We start from the raw sequence: 20,116 nt of genomic DNA, 5'->3' as shown, positions 1-20,116 counted from the left end.
TTTAAATGAGGGAAATAACCATGTGTTATAGGTGTGACCAAAAATTGTCAGCAGGGGTGACCAGCGCTGGAGGGCCTAGATTTCTAGTTTATCCAGTTAGAGCTTAATTAGCTGCTTCAGGTGTCTTTGATTAGGGTTGGAGATACCGGCTGTTTCTCAATATGCGTTCTTCAGCGATCTTGAGTCCTCATGTTCTCGTGTAATGTTACATCATCCATCAAAATTCAGTTCCAATACTCAAGGCCGCAAGTACAGAGGACACGTGAAAGTTCCCGGTTGTGTTCTTGATGTCAAGGACGCACCAAACTCGCTCTAGAAGTGCCAGAAGTCATTGCGACTGAGGTGGGAAGCGCAGCATTTAATATAGGTTTATTATTAAAATTCAGAGATATAACTTATTTACCGCAGGAGTTTCCCTAAATGAGATGGTGAAAGAAAACATCACCATGAAAATCTTAATAAAAGAAAAAACACATTAAGGGTGTTTATTTGTTGAAATTCATATTAAAATCTGTTTTATTAGTGATGTGCAACGTATATTTGTAAAGTCTTTATGCATAGTATATATTGTGAAATGGGGGAAAACAATAAATCATTGTATGAATGCTGTAATGTTTAAATAATTTTTGGTTAAAGATGCGTGAGGGTCATACGTGACCATCAGGAAGAATGCAGCATCTCATTTCTCACAGGACACGTTTTCTGTCCTTGAAGTCTCCCAAGTTCGTTCTTCCGATATGACCATTAGACCGGTCTCAGCAAGAACACAAGTCCATTCTCTGCGTTCTTGGAATTGAGAAACAGCCAAACTCTCCAGTACAACAACCCTTCGAGTTTAAACACCCTGATTTACAGTATAAAACACATGTGCACATTTTTGTGAAAATTCTGTATATTAAGCTGTACAACGCAAAATAAATAATGCTTTTTAAAATTATAAGAGTTGGCTCTCTATAACACACACAAAAAAACGTATTTAATTTAACATTTTTGCATTTATAAGGAAAAAGCTTGGTTATAAATCTCTCCTTTACGCATGTGGCAGATGTGAAAATGGCACTTGAGTTACTTTGAAAAATCAAATATTGTTTGAAACTGCTGACAGGTACATTGAGTATTTTTACATGACTGTAAAGAACTAAACTACACACACACACACACACACACACACACACACAAAAACTTTAAAAAGTGCTTCACTATATTGTTGAACATAAGTTTGACATTTGAACTGCTCATCTTTAGGTTAGCTCTTAAGATTGTCAACACTAAGCCAACCAGGACCGAGATCTTTATTCCTAAAATGAAAACTGAACTGCAAGAGTGATCCCACCTAGACATTCTGGTGCCATCATCCTGGAAATGCTTTCAGCAACTTATAAGGCTGGAAAATTTGACTGCAAAAAATAACGTTCATATCTCCCTTCCTTCTTTCTATCACAGAAAACAAACATGCGGGATAATAAACGAGAGAGGAGCTCTGTGTTTGAGTTGGACGAGACGCTTAGCACAAACGGTGGGAAAGGATGCTGGCTGCAGGTTTGTTCTGCGAATGGAGCTGAGGTGAGCAAAGCAACGCAACCAGAGAAATGCTTAACCTAAAGCCAAACCACCAGATAAGATATAAGGGCTTTGCCATGAATTTCTATATACCTCAGGGTGTTTGCTGAGTGATATTTTGTCTTCTGGAAGAGGAAAAACAGGATGAGGTGGAAAAAAAATAATGTGGAGGTGAAACAACTTAATGTGATTGTAATCAAAGCATCACTTTGTTTAGCAGCTTGGCATTCTGTCGCTGATGTGGCACCACTTCGAAACGCGTCATTAAAGCCATTAACTTTGGTAATTTCCCCAATTTTCTTTATTTCAAATACAAACAGTCTCCAGCTTTTTTACGGCCAAGCGCTCCAAGACCTCCCGTTTCACAGGGAGCTATCAGATGAACGCTGGGATATCTTGGGGGCTTTCTGGCTGATCGAAACATACTCTAAATGATCCTGAAAAAGCACTAATGGCAAACACAGGTGGGAAAAGCATTACGAACACATCAGGGCCGCTACCATTCTCATATACAGACAGCTAACGCTAAGAGAAAACACTGAAGGCAGTGGTGATGAAGAGTGTGCTGTGTGTGCTTTCTTTATGTAGGCAACAGTTGAACTGTACTGTAACCACTCTTCCAATGCTTAATTAGACAGTAAGTGAACTCTGAAAGTAAAGCAGGCTATTGCTCTAATTCCAAAATTGTTCTGCTAATGAGCCTCACAAAAACAACCATCAGACTATTTTTCAATTAAATAAAGCTGCAGTTAAAATCTGAACTATGTCATCTGTACAGTGCAATATTTATTTGTTAGACCAAAAAGCCTCCCACAAACAAAACACACTGCAAAATTACCAGGATAAACACTCAGAAATGAAAATGTTTAGCAAGAAAACTGTTCATAATTGGTAGTACCACACATGTAGTGTGAATCAGAAGCCTTCATATGGATGAAAAAAATAAACAAATATATCAGAATATTTTTTAAAAAATTAAAAGCCTTCATATGAAAATAATAATAATAAAAAATATATATTTTTTCATCCATTTATTTATTTATTTTTTAATATTTCCCAAATGATGTTTAAAAGAGCAAATAAATTTTCACACTATTTCTGATAATACTTGGTCTTCTGAAGAAAGTCTTATTTGTTTTATTTCTGCAAGAATAAAAGCAGTTTTACATTTTTAAAAAACATTTTAAGGTCAAAATTATTAGCCACTTTAAGCTATAAATTTTTCGATAGTCTACAGAACAACCATTGTTAAACAATAGCTTGCCTAATTACCCTAATCTGCCTAGGTAACCTAAAAAATATCAAATAAAATATTAGTTACTGTCATTATGGCAAAGATAAAATAAAATAGTTATTAGAAATTAGTTATTAAAACGTTTGTTTAGAAATGTGTTGCAAAAAATCTTCTCTCTGTTAAACAGAAATTTGGTATAAACGGGGATATATATATATATATATATATATATATAGACTCATTTGCCACTTAATTAGGTACAACAGTCCAACTGATTGTTAACGCAAATTTCTAATCAGCTAATCAGCCAATCACATGGCAGTAACTCAATGCATTTAGGCATGTGGACCAAGACGATCCACATTGGGTGCCATTCCTGAGAATTTTTGCTGACCATGTTCATCCCTTTACTTCCAGCATGATTACGCTCCATACCAAAGCACGAATCATCTCAGACTGGTTTCTTGAACCTGACAAAAAGTGTACTGTACTCAAATGGCCTCCACAATCACCAGACCTCAATCCAATAGAGCACCTTTGGGATGTGGTGGAATGGGAGATTCGCATCATGGATGAGCAGCTGACAAATCTGCAGCAACTGCAAGGAATATTACCAGTACCTTGTTGAATCTATGCCACAAAGGATTAAGGCAGTTCTGAAGACAAAAATGTGGCTAACCCAGTACTAGTAAAGTGTACCTAATAAAGTGGCCAGCGAGTATGTGTGTAACAAGAAAGTAATTTTTTGAAACCCTTTCAAAACTAAACTTTTATTTTATTCCTGTCAAAATACACTGATCAGCAATTATTCCTTTAAAAATATTATTTTCTTTTAATATTATTAGTTATATCTCACTCACTCACTTACACACACACACACACACATGAAATGCAGGTATTGCTACTGTACATTTCCTTTGTTTAGAGTATCTTAAAACTGAGCATGTAGGTTGTTGAGTAAGTAAAGTACAATTAAATGCATAAACATTCCACTCTTAACAGAAGGGACTGTAACAACCCAATACTGCGATCAAAAATTCTCATTATGTGCACTTAGTCTCAGTCAGTGAAGTGTCCTTGTACACTACTGACTGCAGTCTTGTCCCCCTGTTTAGATTGAGTATAGCCTTAGCCAACGTGTCATAAAAAAACATAAAATAAAATGTGATAACAGATCAGTTTCATTAAAATATAAATTCCTTAAATATATATTGACAAAAGCATTGTTACTGTTGCAGCATATCTACAAATCTGCCTGCTGTTACTGAGTTAGCATTTCAAATGCACAATACATGCATGTCAAAAACAGCTCCCCCCTGTGGATGTTAGCATGAGTATGTTTTAAAAGTTTGTCCAGAATACATGATGGGGATAATCTGTTAGCTTTTATTTTCTCAGAGTTGCCAATTTTGAAATAATCATGGACATACGTCTTGTAAAGTGTAAGATTTAGGTTGTGATGCCCACCATTACTTCACTGATGTCCCACAGTTTCTTGGCCACCTCTTCATCTGTGGCTTTAGCTAACAACTGTTCCTCCTTGCAGTCAGCAAAGCATTTCCCTTGAACCCCCTCCACATCCTCAGAGCAGGCCAGATAGACAGACGTCTGCGCCCCCTCCTCAGGGGACTTGAAGAAGGCCCTTGATGCCAAGTTAAACAGAGGCTTCACCAGCAGTGGGATGTGGACATGTCTGCCCAGGTTAGTTCTCACAATTCCTGGGGTGAGAGCGTTTACTGTGACTCCCGTCTCTTTAAGTTTGTGCGAGAGCTCCAGCGTGAACAGAAGATTGGCTAGTTTACTCCGGGCGTAAGAGAAAGCTTTGTCGTAGCTCTGCTCACTGTTTAGGTCATCAAAGTTTATTTCGCCATACTTGTAGAGCTTGGAGGAAACCACGATGATGCGGCTTGGGGCAGAGCACTTGAGGAGGTCCAGCAGGAGGTTAGTGAGCAGGAAGTGACCCAGATGATTGACAGCAAACTGCATCTCGAAGCCGTCTTCTGATTTGGTGTAAGGGCACTGGTAAATTCCTGCATTGTTAATCAGGATGTCGATTCTCGGCTCTTCCTGTTAGAGATACAAACAAAAGCAAAGTTGAAGGTTTTGCAGTGTTCTAGAATGAACATTTTATTCAGTTAATCAGTTTTTTTACACAAAATTAAACCGATAAATTTAAAAACGTTAAGTATATTAACTTACTGTTTTTAGTACAATATCCCTTTAAAATGTTTTTAGAAATACGTCATCGTGACATTATCCAAGTGTTTATTTTTCTTGCCTATTAATGCATGTATGGATGTGATTTTTCTGTATTTTCCAAACTTTATGGGGTGACCTCTATAATTTTCTGTGAAATCAGTGCTACATCCCAGCAACTGAAATTTCGTAAGTTTTGTAAGATAATATGATATTACAAAATCATTTTTTATAATGAACAATAACTATTAAAAGAAGGGACAAAAATAGGAAAAATTAAAGTTACAAACTATTTTTAGCCATGTAAGATATTTTTTTCAGGGTGGAATGTTAAAGTAGGCCTATATTAGGCTACTCTATTCAACTAGAATCAATATTTAAGGCCCTAAAACAATGTAATGGCTTGAAATAGTTTTAATTATTTATGCACTAGTAGTTATCACTTTGGAATAAAGAGTCAACTAAATTACAGTAAAATTTATGTTCTAAATCCTATTTTTCTTAAGCAATAATAATGACAATGTTCTAATGGATGAGAAAACATGCATTTAGAAACAGACTTTGAAAAATAAACCTGTCATAATTAAAAATGGTTCACTACGCCCTTTAGTCATGCGCGCGCAGCCACGTGCACCTCCCAAACATCTCGCGCTTTCAGATACAAGCGCGTGACTCTTGTGCACTCTTTGTTGGTAGAATAGAGCACTTGTTACTAGTAGAAAACTATACAGTAAAGCACCATAACGTACGCACCCTATGCTTTATACATATCCAAAAAGGACAAACACATTATGTGCTTGTTTTGGTGAGGTACCTTTATTATCCCTTCGCAGAACACGCGGACAGATTTTAGCGACGCCAGGTCCAAGAGTTTGATCACCAGTTCCCCATGCTCTGGTCCGGCCTCCTGCTTGATCTCCTGGGCCGCTTTCTCTGCTCGTTCTCGGTCTCTACATGCCATAATCACCCGGGCCTGACGCCGCAGCAGCTCCGTGGTCGTGGCTTTTCCAATGCCACTGTTCGCCCCGGTCACGATAACAGTTTTGCCACGCAACATGTCGACGCTTTCGTCTTTATGTTTGTAACGGGGAGTAAATGCTTAACTGCTGATCCTTCTGGAGCCATCGACAACGACCCGGACATCAGTAGGTTTGTAGGCGTAAACATTCACGCATGTGGGAAGCAGCAAGAATGTTTTTCAACTACATAACCCAGAAGTCATTGCGGGTCAATCCCAAACCACGTGCATCTGTGGTACACGATAACAACGATATGAATAACGATAACATTAATCTATCAAACTAAAATGACAGTTATTTTAAACTGAGCTAAAAAAAATAACGTTTGTTTCTTATACATTGTGTACGTTCTTTTTTGTTTGTAACTTCACGAACCTACGTTTTTGTGATGTATTTTTTTAGTCCTTACCTATTATTGTACTACCCGTTTTAAATACGTGTTTCAGAGCTAAAAACTTAACTGCTACATTCAGGCACAAATTAAAACACACATACACACAACGTAACAGCACTTGTTTACTTAATGTTCATAATGAACAAATCCAGCATTTGTCATTTTTAATCCTAATTTGACACCTTAGGGTAAACACAGACAATACATTCAAAATACAAGAATCAGTTGATTATTCACATATCCTATCAGTTTACTTTATTCTCATGAACACTGGTGGGGGGCCACTTACTCGTCCATGGGAGAAAGAGCCTGAGTCCATGTGTAGAAGTACAACAATGAAAAGGTTCAAAACCACATAGTTAAACATCCATTAAAATCTGCTATGTTTACACTGAAGAGTAAAATCTTACACTATAAATAAAATAGAAAATACATTCCCTGAGATATTATTAGATGTTATTCTTGTTTAAACATGCTAAAAACTAATGATCCAGGCTGGAAGATGTGTTCAATTGCACATTGTTGTCTTTAAAATTAAAAAGAAAGAGCTTTGTTTTACCCTTATAGCGCTGATATGTTAGAGTAGTGCTGATGTGTTAGAGCAGTGCAATACATACTAGGTCATTTTGAGCACCGTAGTTCTTCGTTTTTACACTCCAAGAAATCCATTTGATCAGATAAAAGTTTAAAATACTACCTTGAGCAACAATAAATAAATAAAATTAATTGTGACTTGAAGAGACTTTCATTTATGTGCATCGCATAATATATCACTGTAATATATTAATATACTAAGTAAACAATTATATATTAGCTGTTGTATAGACCATTTCAATGTGGTCATGTCATTGGCCCTTGAACATTTCCAGCTTGTTATCAAACTATTTTTATAACCGTAACAAGGGGCAATTTAATCTTAACTTCATGTTAAAACAGCTATAATAACATTAATTAGCAATATGTGTCTCTTCTTGGATTCTCAGAAGCTATAGAAATTCGAAAACAGGAAATACGTTGGGACCATTGTTTTTGTTTACGTCCCTCAAAATGGTCTATAGAGGAGTCTTAAGACACTGAATAGGTTTTGAGGTAAAAAGAAATGGGACTCTGGCATTTGCTGATCATCAAACCATTTCATTTTTTCTCAGCATCACTTGTTTCTATGCGTTTCCCCTTATGATACTTCTGTCCAATCCCATAGGGCACATGAGCAGCGATTGTCCCGAGCTCCTGGGCACCTTCAATGTGAAACATCTGATCGTCAAAGAAGATGTGAGGCTTGATCTTCTGTAAGAGAGGACCTTTAGGAGCCCCAGCCAAAAAGAGGGCTTCGTCCACCTCCAGGCCCCAGCTCCGTAGGGTCTTCAGGACGCGGGCCCCAGCGCTGGCAGCACTTCGAGCTGTGACCAGGTACGTACGAATGGGGCAGTTGATACGTTGGTTTTTTGCATAGAATTTGCGCTGGAGTTTTCCCAGTGCTTCCAGGAAACATTTAAGGGGACCCTAGAAGAGGATGATGAAACAGTAAATTAATGATGAAGACAATTTTACATGCAACAAACTTGACAGAGAATGTATGAGAGGGGTCTGGCTGCAGACCTGGTGCAGTGCAATCTGGGCTGCATCCAATGTTTTTTAATGGGCTCATCTAACTCCACCCCTAACCCTACCCGTCACAGTGATGTCACTTGCTCCATTTGAGTGCATTGTGTCTGACATTGCATCGCTGAGTGATGCAGTCTCAGCTTGCATCATAAAGGCTGCATCCAGATACTATTGGAATGTATAGGGGTATGATAATTAAGGATACATTTACAGTCAAGCCTAAAATTATTCATACCCCTGCCAACTTCTGACTTAGTGTCTTGATAAAATATTTTTACCTAAATATGTTTTTTTTCCCCCCAAAATGATGCCTCTAGTACATTGTCTTATTATCTTTTGGGAGAAGCCATGTGTCATTTCTAGTAAAAGTAACTTAAAAGGGCACCCACTTTACCCCTTTTACAAGACGTAAGATAAGCCTTTGGTGTCTCCAGAATGTGTCTGTAAAGTTTTAGCTCAACACCCATCAGATTATTTATTATAGCCTCCACGCTATGCCCATTTTGGTGACTGAGTATACTGTAGCTGTTATTGTACCCTGTGGCTCTAAATAAAAATGAGCTGCTTCTCCCTGCCCATCATTTATTGACACCCTGCGGCCGTGGTGATTATAGCGATTTTACTGTCCTTATTACAAACTTGCTCTGTTTTAAAATGTTTTCAACTTATAAGATCATCACAGAGAGTTGTAAAAAATATTTGAATCCAAGTTTATTTGTAAAAAAAAAGTTCTGTGGACATGTGTATACGTGTTATTATAGAAACAAGGCACCTGTCAATTGATTCAGTGGGAGGGGAAAACCGCACTACTAGGTCACGTTGCGGTGGCTTTAAAATCACTGGGATTTGGAAGTATAATGTCAGGAAATTAAAAAAAAAAATAACATACTTTTGGGTTTATATCACTCCAATATTGAACAAATCCTCCATGGAGCGATTGTAAGTTGTGCAGAATGCAGTGGCGAGGCTTTTAACCAACACCGGTAGGAGGTCACACATTACACCTGTGTTTATATAAATAAACTTTTACTTATTTACTTACTAATATGACAGTGGACACTATACATACTGTATGCCCTTTAGATCATGCGGACCGTTTCTTAGTGTTTCACTGCAATGTCTTTAAATAAATAATTATTTAGGCCTATTTTTATTATTCATTTATTTTTAATTATTCATTTATTATTATGCACAATAATTGAGACATAAAATAAGATAGTAAAATATAATCAACAATGAAAATGTAAATAAAAACGTAAATGAAAACATAAATGAAATAGCTTATTTGATGACTGTCTTAGTCCTATCAAAATAGCAAACACTGAACATCTCTCTATATTTAGGCTAAAAACAGCTTTATTTATTTAGACTTTATTTATTTTAAACTTCTTATTTGTTTGTATTGTATGTTTGTATTTTTATTTTAGTTGTCTTTTATTTCTTTAATTCTACTTTCCCAAATGAATCCTCATTGCACTTAAGTTTACAATGATAATAAAGGATTAACAAATATTTAATGAATAATGAAGGAATTATAATGCTTTGTTTTATCGTTTCATCTTTTTTTACAAGTAGCATATTCACAGCTGCTGTATAGGCTATTTTTGTCTGTTTGCATCCCGTCCCTTTGTGTTCCCTGGCGGCATAGTCACAAACTGCGGTCATACCTTAAAAACATGTTCTTACCCCTTTAGAGCGGCGGCGGTACAAGGAATGGCGGTAATGCTCATAGTTAAGTGTCACCTACTGAACAGACAGTTTTGTCCAAACAGCTTACAAAAGAAGATTTTCTTCATAGGTGCACTTTAAGTCAGAATTTTCTTGACTGTATGTGAAAACAATGTGATGGAAAAGTTTTAATTTGTTTTTGTTTTAATTTAGTTTTTTTCCATAAAGACAAAAATCACTGTATAGCTTCCTTTTCCCCCCACAGTAAAGGCCCTAGACATCGGTACATAGACAGAACACATGTTGTTACCATTTATATTATCATTTTCTAGAACTTGCACTTTAAATCTAAAAGTTTGCATTTTCAGAATGTTTTATTTCTTTGCATCTTTACTTGCAATCTCATATAAATGCACCCTAATAATAAACATTAGTAGTTTTTTTAATGTTTACCTGAGCAAGAGGCTTATTCTCAAACTCTTTTTCATGCTTAAAAAAGGTGTCCAGTCCATGTTCCTTTACAATAATCTCAGACTCGTCTGAAAACAAGACAGCATCTCCATCGAAGGCTACACGCAGTTGTGTGTCACTGAGCTCATTCTCACTGTCGCCGGTAAACATTGTGGCAGCGGCTATTCCTAAGAAATGGCCATATAAAGCAAATATTCCATGCCTGATTATTTAAAGAAAGACTTAATTGAAATTAAAATCCCATTTAAATACTGTAACAATCATGTACTTTTTTTTTTTTAAATACCTTCTTCGATAGCTTCTTGTACCTTCATTGAATCTTTGGACAGGTAGAGGTTGGTCATGTAGGCCTTCAGGTAACCAATTGGACTCTCTCCACCCGTCATGCAAAATCTTTCTATGGTTAGATCTGCAGAAAGAAAATGAAAAAAAAGGGTTCTATGAATGGGGAAACATCAAATTCTCCAATACTGTTTGTCAAGCTTATGATTAAATGTTATATTTGGAATAACCAGTGAAATTGAACATATGTCTCTCAATTTTTGTTTCTAAACATTTGAGTTAAACAAAAACTGAACTATTTTAGGTTACCGAAGCTAATGAGCATGCATACTAGAAGGGAATGAGATTACGACACCAAGCTCCTAATGGCAGTTTCTGGAGGATGGAATTATCCATCATCCTGTCAATCAAACTATGTAACTCCGTTAGAGTTTGTTCGTTTAAAAGTTAAGATTTCAAGCTTCGTATAGATACATTTCTCATGTTTGTGAGAAAAGTATTAGCTGAGATTCCAGCGCATTTGCAGATCCCAGAGAATTCATAAGAAGGAAGCTGCAAAAACCGTAATAAAACACACGACTGGACCGAGTCCCTCCTCTTTACTAGAAGGTGGGGCTTTTTTCACCAGTTTTCATTTTGACCATTGCATTTCCCCCATTCAGAACTATATGAGTGACATTCCTTTGCTTATTCCATAGTCTTTGAAAAAAGTTTATCAGGCTCTATGCACAGCTTTTAAAGCCAATGATAAACTTCCGTTGAAAGCTTAATGTGACTATTTTTAATGTCACAGGGTGGTCCAGCTAAAGCACAGGTGTCAAACTCAGTTCCAAAAGGGCCGCAGCTCTGCACAGTTTAGTTCCAACCCTAATTAAACACACCTGATCAAACTAATTGAGTCCTTCAGGCTTGTTTGAAACCTACAGGTAAGTGTGTTGGAGCAGGGTTGGAACTAAACTGTGCAGGGCTTCGGCCCTGCAGGAATTGAGTTTGACACCCCTGAGCTAAAGCATTCAGTTAAATAGACTTAAGCATTTATTTAGTTGTTCAAGCGTAATACGAGATGAAAGACCATTGTAACCACTAGTGTTGTCAGTAGCAACAGGCTAGCGCAGAAATTCCATTGAAATTACTGGGGTAAAACAAACTGTCATATTTTTAAGACATTGCAGGGGGAAATCTATTTTAATGCAGTGCTTCTTATCTGATCTGATACCCACTTTATATCGCATATCTAACAGGCAGTGAAGATCGCAGATTTTTTTTAAAGAAATCAGATCTTAAACATGACAATTTTGTAATAGAAAGACAGTTCACTGGAAGCCCTTGGGCTGCCTGGCTGAAAATTAAAAGTTTGTGTGCACATAGCCTTTTTTTAAATTTACTAAACAGTGCAGTTTGTCTTGTGGAACTTACACCACGTCTACATCGAATGTAACCATTGTTGCTAATGGAGTATTATCAGTCTCCACTGAATGCTATCTATAAAGACTAAAAACGTTGTTTAAATATCAACTTTAATTGTTTTGATTTCTGTTAAGTCTGTGACAGAATTACATGTTTTCTATCCATACCATAGTGGTTGATGCTGTTGATGAGACGAACTCCGACCTGGGCGTGATTATTAGTCATCAGCACAATATCAAACAGCTCCTCGCTGTCTGGATATAGATCTCTCAAACGAGCATTTACATTCATCAGTGCCTGTTGATTAGGAAAACAGAGATAGTAACAGCTCTTGAGGTGGATAAGGATACTGTGATTTATGGTTGTTTAGCAACTTAAAACCATAAACAGTGGGCAGGAAATAAACAATTCCTGGAGTTTGCAGTGAAGTATGCAACAGTAGATTCCTGCCCTGCAATAAAAAGTTCTAAAGTCCATGAGCAGAAGAGGAGGCACACATTTGTTTTCCATCATGCTGTTTTATGAATTACCTTTGTGTTTCGCCTCAGTGATAATGCTTATGGAAAGGAACAGCAGATTAGGTCAGGTTAAGTTAAGGTTAGGGACATGTTGTGGCATGAGTTGGTTTAAATGTTGGTTAAAGAGTAGGGTAAAAGACAACTGTGTAATTATAGATGTTCTTACATTTTAATAGAAGTACAATGTAAATATACGTACACAATAACTGTATTGTGTCAGGTGATTAAATGTGGTAATTAAGGAATGAATGGATTAATGAAAAGATGTAAATATTAATTTGTAAAACAACTAGTCACCATTCTTCATTCTGAACTTCTTATTTTTCACTATTTTATATATATATATTATATATAAACAGAGGCTCTTGAAGTAAAAAGAAATATTTTTTCATGTAGGAGAAAACAATTCTAGTATTTTTTTTTTCTTTTCGGCTTAATCCCCATAGTAATCAGGGGTGGTCGCCACAGCGGAATAAACCGCCAATGTTTCCAGCATATGTTTTATGCAGAGGATGCCCTTCTAGCTGCAACCCAACACTGGGAAACACCCATACACTCTTGCATTCACACATACACTACGGCCAATTTAGCTTATTCAATTCACCTCTACCGCATGTCTTTGGACTTGTGGGGGAAACCGAAGCACCCGGAGGAAACCCACACAAACACAGGGAGCACATGCAAATGCACTGTGCCATCATGACACCCTTTAGTTTAAATGATAATTATAAAATAATTTGTTTAAAGAATCAGCATCCACTCCGATACGCTGGTTCAGACCATTAATTAAATCAAGCATTAAAGAAATTAATAGTTTTTCGCAGTCATTTTATCTGGATTATGTTGTTGTTTTTTACCCCATAAGTAACACTGCTAAGTAGACTGTTGGTTTTCAAACATTATCCTTATTTTGCTTTAAATGAAAGTTTGTAGATTTGGTAATTTATTGCTTTAAACTTTTATTTTAAAACACTAGGGGAACAGTCAATGAACAATGCTTTTAGAACCAACCCCAGTAAAGAAGTGAACTTAATTATAATCTAGTATACCTTACATTAGATTAAAATGGAGTTCACTTCTTTATTTGGTTTGGTTCCAAAAGCATTGTTTATTTACTCCATTATAATCTAATGTAAGGGTCCAGTTACATTGCTAATTGCATCAGGATTCTGACAGTGATCACGAAGGCAGAACTAGTGTTATGAACAGACAGTAGTGATATCATAGTATCATAAGTGCATTGTGCCATAAAATACTTGAGGGCTGAAACCTGTTGTTACCTTAACGAAAGGGAACGAGACCCCAGGGGGAAAAGGCTGATCCTCGAGTTCCAGTTGGTGTGCGACGTACCTCTCCAGCCCCTCCTCTTCAAACACCTTCCTCTCCTTTATCATGTTAAACAGAGTGCGCGAGGACACTGCAATGGTCACAGCGTTGCTGGGTTTGGGCTGCAAACCAAAAGCATGCAAATGTTTACAACAGCTGTAGAAGACAACCGGGCTTATATAACGTTATGAGATACCTGTATGTGTCATTTGCATAATGATGACACAACATCTATACCGACAGCGCACTACACGATGAGCTACAATGCACTCGTTTTTAATATAGACAACTGTTGTTTGTTTTCTAGTTCATGTTGTCGACTGTGGTGTAGATGCTGTATCGCTGAGCGTCATTGTCATTCACAGTTTTGACACAAACAGTCGCTTACCGGACGCGGCTTCTTGGTTGTTTTCGAGTTGTCAAATAAGGCTTTGACAGCTGCCCAGTCTTTTTCTTCGCTGCTGTCATAGTTGGATTGTCCTGCTCTCTCAGATCCATCAGGGTTACTCATGTTGTAGTGGTGACAGAGGGACAAAACTGGATTGTTATGTCCTGCGTCCCGTTGCTGCGGTGTACGGTACCTTTCAGCATCAGTACGACGTAGTGACGTCACCGAGGCAAGTGCCTCGCATGACGAATTACGTAATATTAATGCAATATTTTTCATGTTCTTTTTGGAAAGCACCATAAATAGCAATATTTAAATAGCTTCTATTTCTCGGAGGTGGCGTTGTAGACGCCCTGTTTATAAAAACACTACCTTAGGCTATGTTGTTACTACAGCTTAACGCCTGTTTAACAACAGCCTAACTTATGCGTCTTATTTGCTTGTTATATGTCTGTTATTTGTGTGAAATAGCCTACCTTTAGATAAAAACATACGCTCATTCTAAAAAAAAAAAAACAGTTTACTGCTCCCTTACCTTATCAAGGTAATATTGTTCAAAGGAACTAAGAAAGAATTACAAAATTTAACAAATAGCGTATTTTTATTCTGTCTTTAACGGAATATAAAACGTTCAGGACTAATATCATTAATAGCCTTTCAATATTAGAACATTTAGGAAATTGTTTATTCAATAATTTCGCCATTTAATTATAATAAACTCATCTAAACCTTAAATCAGCTTTTGCTGTTATTGCATGTACATTAAAAAAAAAAAAACATGACCTGAAATTCTAATTAAATTTACCTTTCCTAAAATGAATAAATACAGTATAGTAGCAATGATAATGCTGTGAATGTTTTTGTGAATATTCATTCATTCATTCATTCATTCATTCATTCATTCATTCATTCATTCATTCATTCATTCATTCATTCATTCATTCATCCATTTTGAAAGGCTCTGTTAATGTGGTATTAGGTCCTCAAATAAGGTTTAATTGCTTTCAGCATAGTCCCATTTTATAAAAATGTATTATTTGTCTCTAGACTTGTACCCTGCAAGGTTACCAAGTAGGCATACAGTACATTGGACAGTAAATCAGTTTAATTGAACTTCCAAGTACAGAACGTACTGTATGTTTTAACAGTACATAAATTATAACAGTGTCCTGATAAAAAAAACTCGCTTTGGGCCCTGAAAAATAATTCCACATGATCATGATGGTTGGCCCTTTTTTGATATTGAGAAATAATTCTTAATTATGTTAAATTGTATTTAATTTTTTAATTTTTTAACCAATGTTAAACACCTTGATTAGATGTTTCCTTTAAATGCCTCTTCAAATTTCAAGGCTGTGTGGCTTGTACAAGTGGAATATAACAGGGCTTAAGCTAGTGAGCCATCTGAGATTTAGCTGTACAAGTAGTTTTAGAACAATAGTTCTAATACTGCCAAAGTTCTCCTCTCCAAATCTCACTCATTTTGAAAGAAATTGTTGACTCTGTCATATGGAATCAGTTTAGCCTCAAAAGAAATTCATGCAAAAGACACGATGTACACATGCGTAGCCAAATTCACGTGCATAAAATCAAATTCACGTGCGTAAAATATTTATTTATATTCACAAAACATTTTCACATGCTCAAAATAAAAATACATTTTCATAAAATATGTTTCACAAATGCAAAACACCATTTGCAAATGTATAAGAGTGTACAAAAAGTTTTGAATGTTTAAAACTTGCGAGTTTATCCTGAATGAGAATGTGCAAATCCTTTTTCACGTACGACTCAGCTTGTTTACAGCTTGTTTACATTCATTGGATTTAATCAGGGCCGGAGTGGGACTCCTTTTCTGCCCTGGAGTTTCAAGCCTTTGACCGGCCCACCTCAGTTCACGACTGACTATATTAAAATAAGGTCATTTCCAATTCAGTTTCTAATTACACTATTAAGTCTTTTTAAAGAAAACAGCTGCTTTAGAACTTCAAATGTTTAACTACCTTAAAGTTTTATATGTGTTAACAATAAAAAAGAAAAAAAAAAAGAAAAGTCAATCTCTGGTGAGGAGCGAACACGGGTCGGCGGCTTATTAACGCAATGCGCTGACCGCTTGACCACAATGGTACTGCTGTGCTCGCATGACCGGAATGATATTTCATCATTCTGCAGGCTACATTCTGCTCATGAGGCTGCGAGACAATAAATAAGAAGAGCGGAGCTGCTGCAAAATAATGGATAAAAAGAGTGAGGCTATGGTCAAATAATTAAATAAATGAAAAAAGTGCGACTGCGACCGCTGCTTTTTCTGTTCGCCATGCTGGAGAGAAACAGTCTGCGCAAATGAAGGGTACGAGTTACCCTGCCTCTGGCAGGAAAGTCTCAAAAATACTCACACACGTATCCAGGGGGAGTCGTACGTGAAAGAGGATTTGCACATTCTCATTCAGGATAAACTCGCAAGTTTTAAACATTCAAAACTTTTTGTACACTCTTATACATTTGCAAATGGTGTTTTGCATTTGTGAAACATATTTTATGAAAATGTATTTTTATTTTGAGCATGTGAAAATGTTTTGTGAATATAAATAAATATTTTACGCACGTGAATTTGATTTTATGCACTTGAATTTGGCTACGCATGTGTACATCGTGTCTTTTGCATGAATTTCTTTTGAGACTAAATTGATTCCATACTGTCAGACTCATCTGAAAAATCTCAAACACAATCAAACACTACTCGCAACTCTGCATCACTGTTCTCAAGGTTATCTCTGGAACATCAGCATACCTTCTCGTAATTTCATGCTTCACAGAAAGTAATGGCCTCATCATATGAAACTTACTTCTGCTGTATTTTATACTGTGACACGGCAGGCCTCTAATGCTCATTTTCCAGCTGGATAATATGTTTAGCTCCCTTTTGCTTCATTTCATAAATTGTCCACCAAAATCAGCTTATAATATAGAGTAAAAGCTACAATTTAGTTTAAAAGTAATTGCAAAATGAAGTAAACATGGCTTTGAGGAGATTATTTAATTGTGCAAAAATGTAATATACTGACTGCAATAAATTACTTTTACATTTGTCTTCCTATTGTAAAGTGTCCTCTGTAAAAGGTGATGTATAAATAAACACGTTATCATTATTTTACTATCATTCTCTTTTCATTTATAGCTTTAATTGTTAACTCACGGTAGCCTGAAATTCAACACATCAGAGTTTACTGCACAGTACAAATGGCATCAGGACTCTGGGGAAATTGATGATCAACCTTACAGATCTCGCTGATATAATGTCAATTTCACAATAAAACTATTACTGAAGTATGGAATGCTAAATAACCAGTAAATATGAATCAACTCTATAAATAACAATATCAAACCTGTGGCCATTGTGTGTGTGTAAAAGTTTGTTTTATTTTAGTCGATGCATAGAAAAAATCCTGATGGTTTGCTCTGGGATCAATTCAGTTTAATCTCACAGACAGCAAGATGGCAATGGAGTAATCACTAGCCTTTTCTTTTGACAGAAAAATTATCCTCAGCAAATGCTACTGTTTTAATGACTCATATTAAAGAGTGCAGTCAATAGTCTGCAATACATTGTGATTAATACTAAATTTGTCACAGTCTGGTTTTTATACCAATTATTTAATAGTAGATAACCTAGTCATTACTGTGTAACTTCTGTTTTTTTGTTGTTGTTGTTGTTTTTTTTATGGGTATGTACAGTACTTCAATTCACATCTTACACCTGGCGCAAGATGCGTTTGGCACAATTTGTTGTTATTTTCAGAAAAGCACAACCCTGTTTTTCATATTTTGCACCACGTTGTTTAAATAGCAAATCCATTTGCGCCACTTTGTGCACTCATGAGTGTACTGGTCTAAAAAGGAGGTGTGTTAAGGCATATTGTTGGCTCGTTGCTAATTTGAGGAACTGAAGTAGACTGCGCCATTGACCAACTAAATCCTAATCTAAAGTCCATCGCAGAGTGTGTAAGTTATGCAACTATGCAGGTCGAACTTACACATTGCCTAATACACACAGGATGTACAGCAATACACAAATATCTTTACATATGAAAGAAATTAAAGGATCAAAATGTTACAAAAATGATTATTTTCTACATAAATATGAAAAACATTGCCTTCATGCCTCACCTCCGGGGGCTTTTTCAGTTTATATATGACTATTTGCATTTGTATGATGTTATTATTATTAGTAGTTTTATTTATTATATGCATATTTATATTTGCTTTGATTAAAACAAGTTTAGATTTGTCCCCCTGTCAGGTTTTGGAGACGTCTGCATCACCATGGGGCATAAGAATAGGATGTGTGTTTTGACCACACTTTGTTAATATTGTTCATTTATTTGTTTGCTGGAAATTAGAACTGAATTTAGAAAGAGTTTTGAAAGACATCTTTGTGCTTAACAAGCAAAATTAAATATTTAAGCTAATGGATGTCTTCAGTGCAATGAGTTTCCACTGTTCTCTTACTACGAAAGTAAAGAGTATAAGAGAATGTAAATGGAGGAGGCTTGCTCTTTATTTTCATGCTACAGATGGTCTGATTAACTGTTTTCTCGCTAATGAAGCATTCAGTTTTTCCTCATACAAAGTCTGCCATGTAAATAGCAAAAGCACCATGGCCCAACGCAGCTGACTCTTAAAGGAAATGGGAGATAAGACTCTGGTTTAATGCACATTACACCCAAAACACTCCCATTACTCATTAAGAGAAGAAGCACAATCCTGTTAGACCAGTGGTCACCAAACTTGTTCCTGGAGGGCCGGTGTCCGGCAGATTTTAGCTCCAACCCCAATCAAAAACACCTGAACAAGCTAATCAGGTATTACTAGGTATACTTGAAACATCCAGGTAGGTGTGTTTAAGCAAGTTGGAGCTAAAACCTGCAGGGACACCGGCCCTCCAGGACCGAGATTTGTGACTCCTGTGTTAGACCATGCGTGCCTAATATCACAAGTGCATTCAAACAAACCCCTAATACTTTTAGACTTTGCGCCTCGAATGTTAAAATAAAACCCTGAATGTCATGGTGGTAATTCACCATTATTTCTCCATTTAGAATATATACACCTATGCTTATTTTTCCCAGTTTTTCCTCTGCATTTTTTTACACTTTAGGATTGGTTTGCCAGATAATACTAAAAATAAACAGATGAATTTAAAGGCGCTTGATGGCCAACCAAAACATACCCACACATTTTACACTCACACTGGAGCCCAATGCTGCTGTTGTTGTCAAAGCTGTATCAGTTTCTGTGCGTGCATGTTTTGAGTTATTAAACGTGTTTGTGAACCTAATGTGCCAGTAAGCCCACATCTGGATAATATCATCACAACATGTAAAGAGACTGTATTGTGTCTTTAAAATTTGTCACAGACTGTGTATGTGAGTGCATTAAAGTGTGTTTCCACACAAAAGGCACACACTGTTTTAAAGGGAATGCTGTTAAAAATGATCGCTCTCACCTCGCTGCTCTCTCAGACTCAGAACAATGATGTAATTACCCAAAATCCTGTGGGGGTATCTCTCACTTCACACACACTAACACACACAGGCACACCTGGGAATCTCTCGCACATAAATGGGGGCCGATTTCTGTCATCAGTCCTGATTCTGTTTCCCGCTACATAACACCCTCTGTGGTGCGGCCAGCAGCTGCCGTTTATTTAACTTGTGACTAAGGCCACAGAAATGAGAGCTTGTAGTGGATACAGACAGAGAGAGAGGCTGTTTTACAAGCTGACCTGAGAGGGAGGTTGAGAATGAATTTTGTTTTTATTAACACGGGCTAATTAAGAGGGAACATGACTGTCACAGAGTATGGCATTTAAAAGGAATGTTTTAATATTTTCTTTTCATGATCGTGTGACAAAACACTCTTTGTGTGCTCTTACATGCAACAAGTCTACTATGTAAGATCATTTAATGGTCTTTTGAAAAGTCTAGAGCAGGGCTTTTCAAAATAGGGTTCCAGGGGGCCACGAGAGAGTTCAAGGGGAAATTTGAA

The 20,116-nt window shown here is 36.6% G+C and overlaps 2 protein-coding genes and 1 long non-coding RNA gene across 44 annotated transcripts in view; 1 reads left to right on the top strand and 2 right to left on the bottom strand.

The window, feature by feature from the left end:
- Positions 1 to 3,602: 3,602 nt before the first annotated feature.
- rdh14a (retinol dehydrogenase 14a) lies at positions 3,603 to 6,143 on the bottom strand. The gene is given in 2 exon segments (NM_001006031.1): positions 3,603 to 4,861; positions 5,805 to 6,143. Coding segments are annotated over 2 exon segments (861 nt in total). The 5' UTR covers positions 6,048 to 6,143; the 3' UTR covers positions 3,603 to 4,243.
- The window catches only part of LOC147834235 (uncharacterized), a 385,840-nt gene continuing 371,384 nt past the window's right edge, over positions 5,661 to 20,116 (top strand). For 40 of the 42 annotated variants that reach the window (XR_015506160.1, XR_015506159.1, XR_015506142.1 and 37 more), the window contains exons 1-2: positions 5,661 to 6,139; positions 7,605 to 7,813. This is a non-coding gene — a long non-coding RNA (uncharacterized LOC147834235). The remainder of the gene's footprint in view (positions 6,140 to 7,604; positions 7,814 to 20,116) is intronic. The other 2 variants (XR_015506165.1, XR_015506167.1) reach the window with 1 other exon arrangement.
- Positions 6,513 to 14,275, bottom strand: nt5c1ba (5'-nucleotidase, cytosolic IB a). Its single transcript, NM_001089444.1, is given in 6 exon segments — positions 6,513 to 7,906; positions 10,130 to 10,314; positions 10,434 to 10,556; positions 12,004 to 12,133; positions 13,635 to 13,802; positions 14,069 to 14,275. Coding segments are annotated over 6 exon segments (1,098 nt in total). The 5' UTR covers positions 14,192 to 14,275; the 3' UTR covers positions 6,513 to 7,537.

The sequence above is a fragment of the Danio rerio genome, chromosome 13 (genome assembly GCF_052040795.2).
Source record: "Danio rerio strain M-AB ecotype USA chromosome 13, GRCz13ab, whole genome shotgun sequence".
Taxonomy (NCBI): domain Eukaryota; kingdom Metazoa; phylum Chordata; class Actinopteri; order Cypriniformes; family Danionidae; genus Danio; species Danio rerio.
Note: the sequence above shows the minus strand (reverse complement) of the source record. Positions and strands in the feature narration are given on the sequence as shown.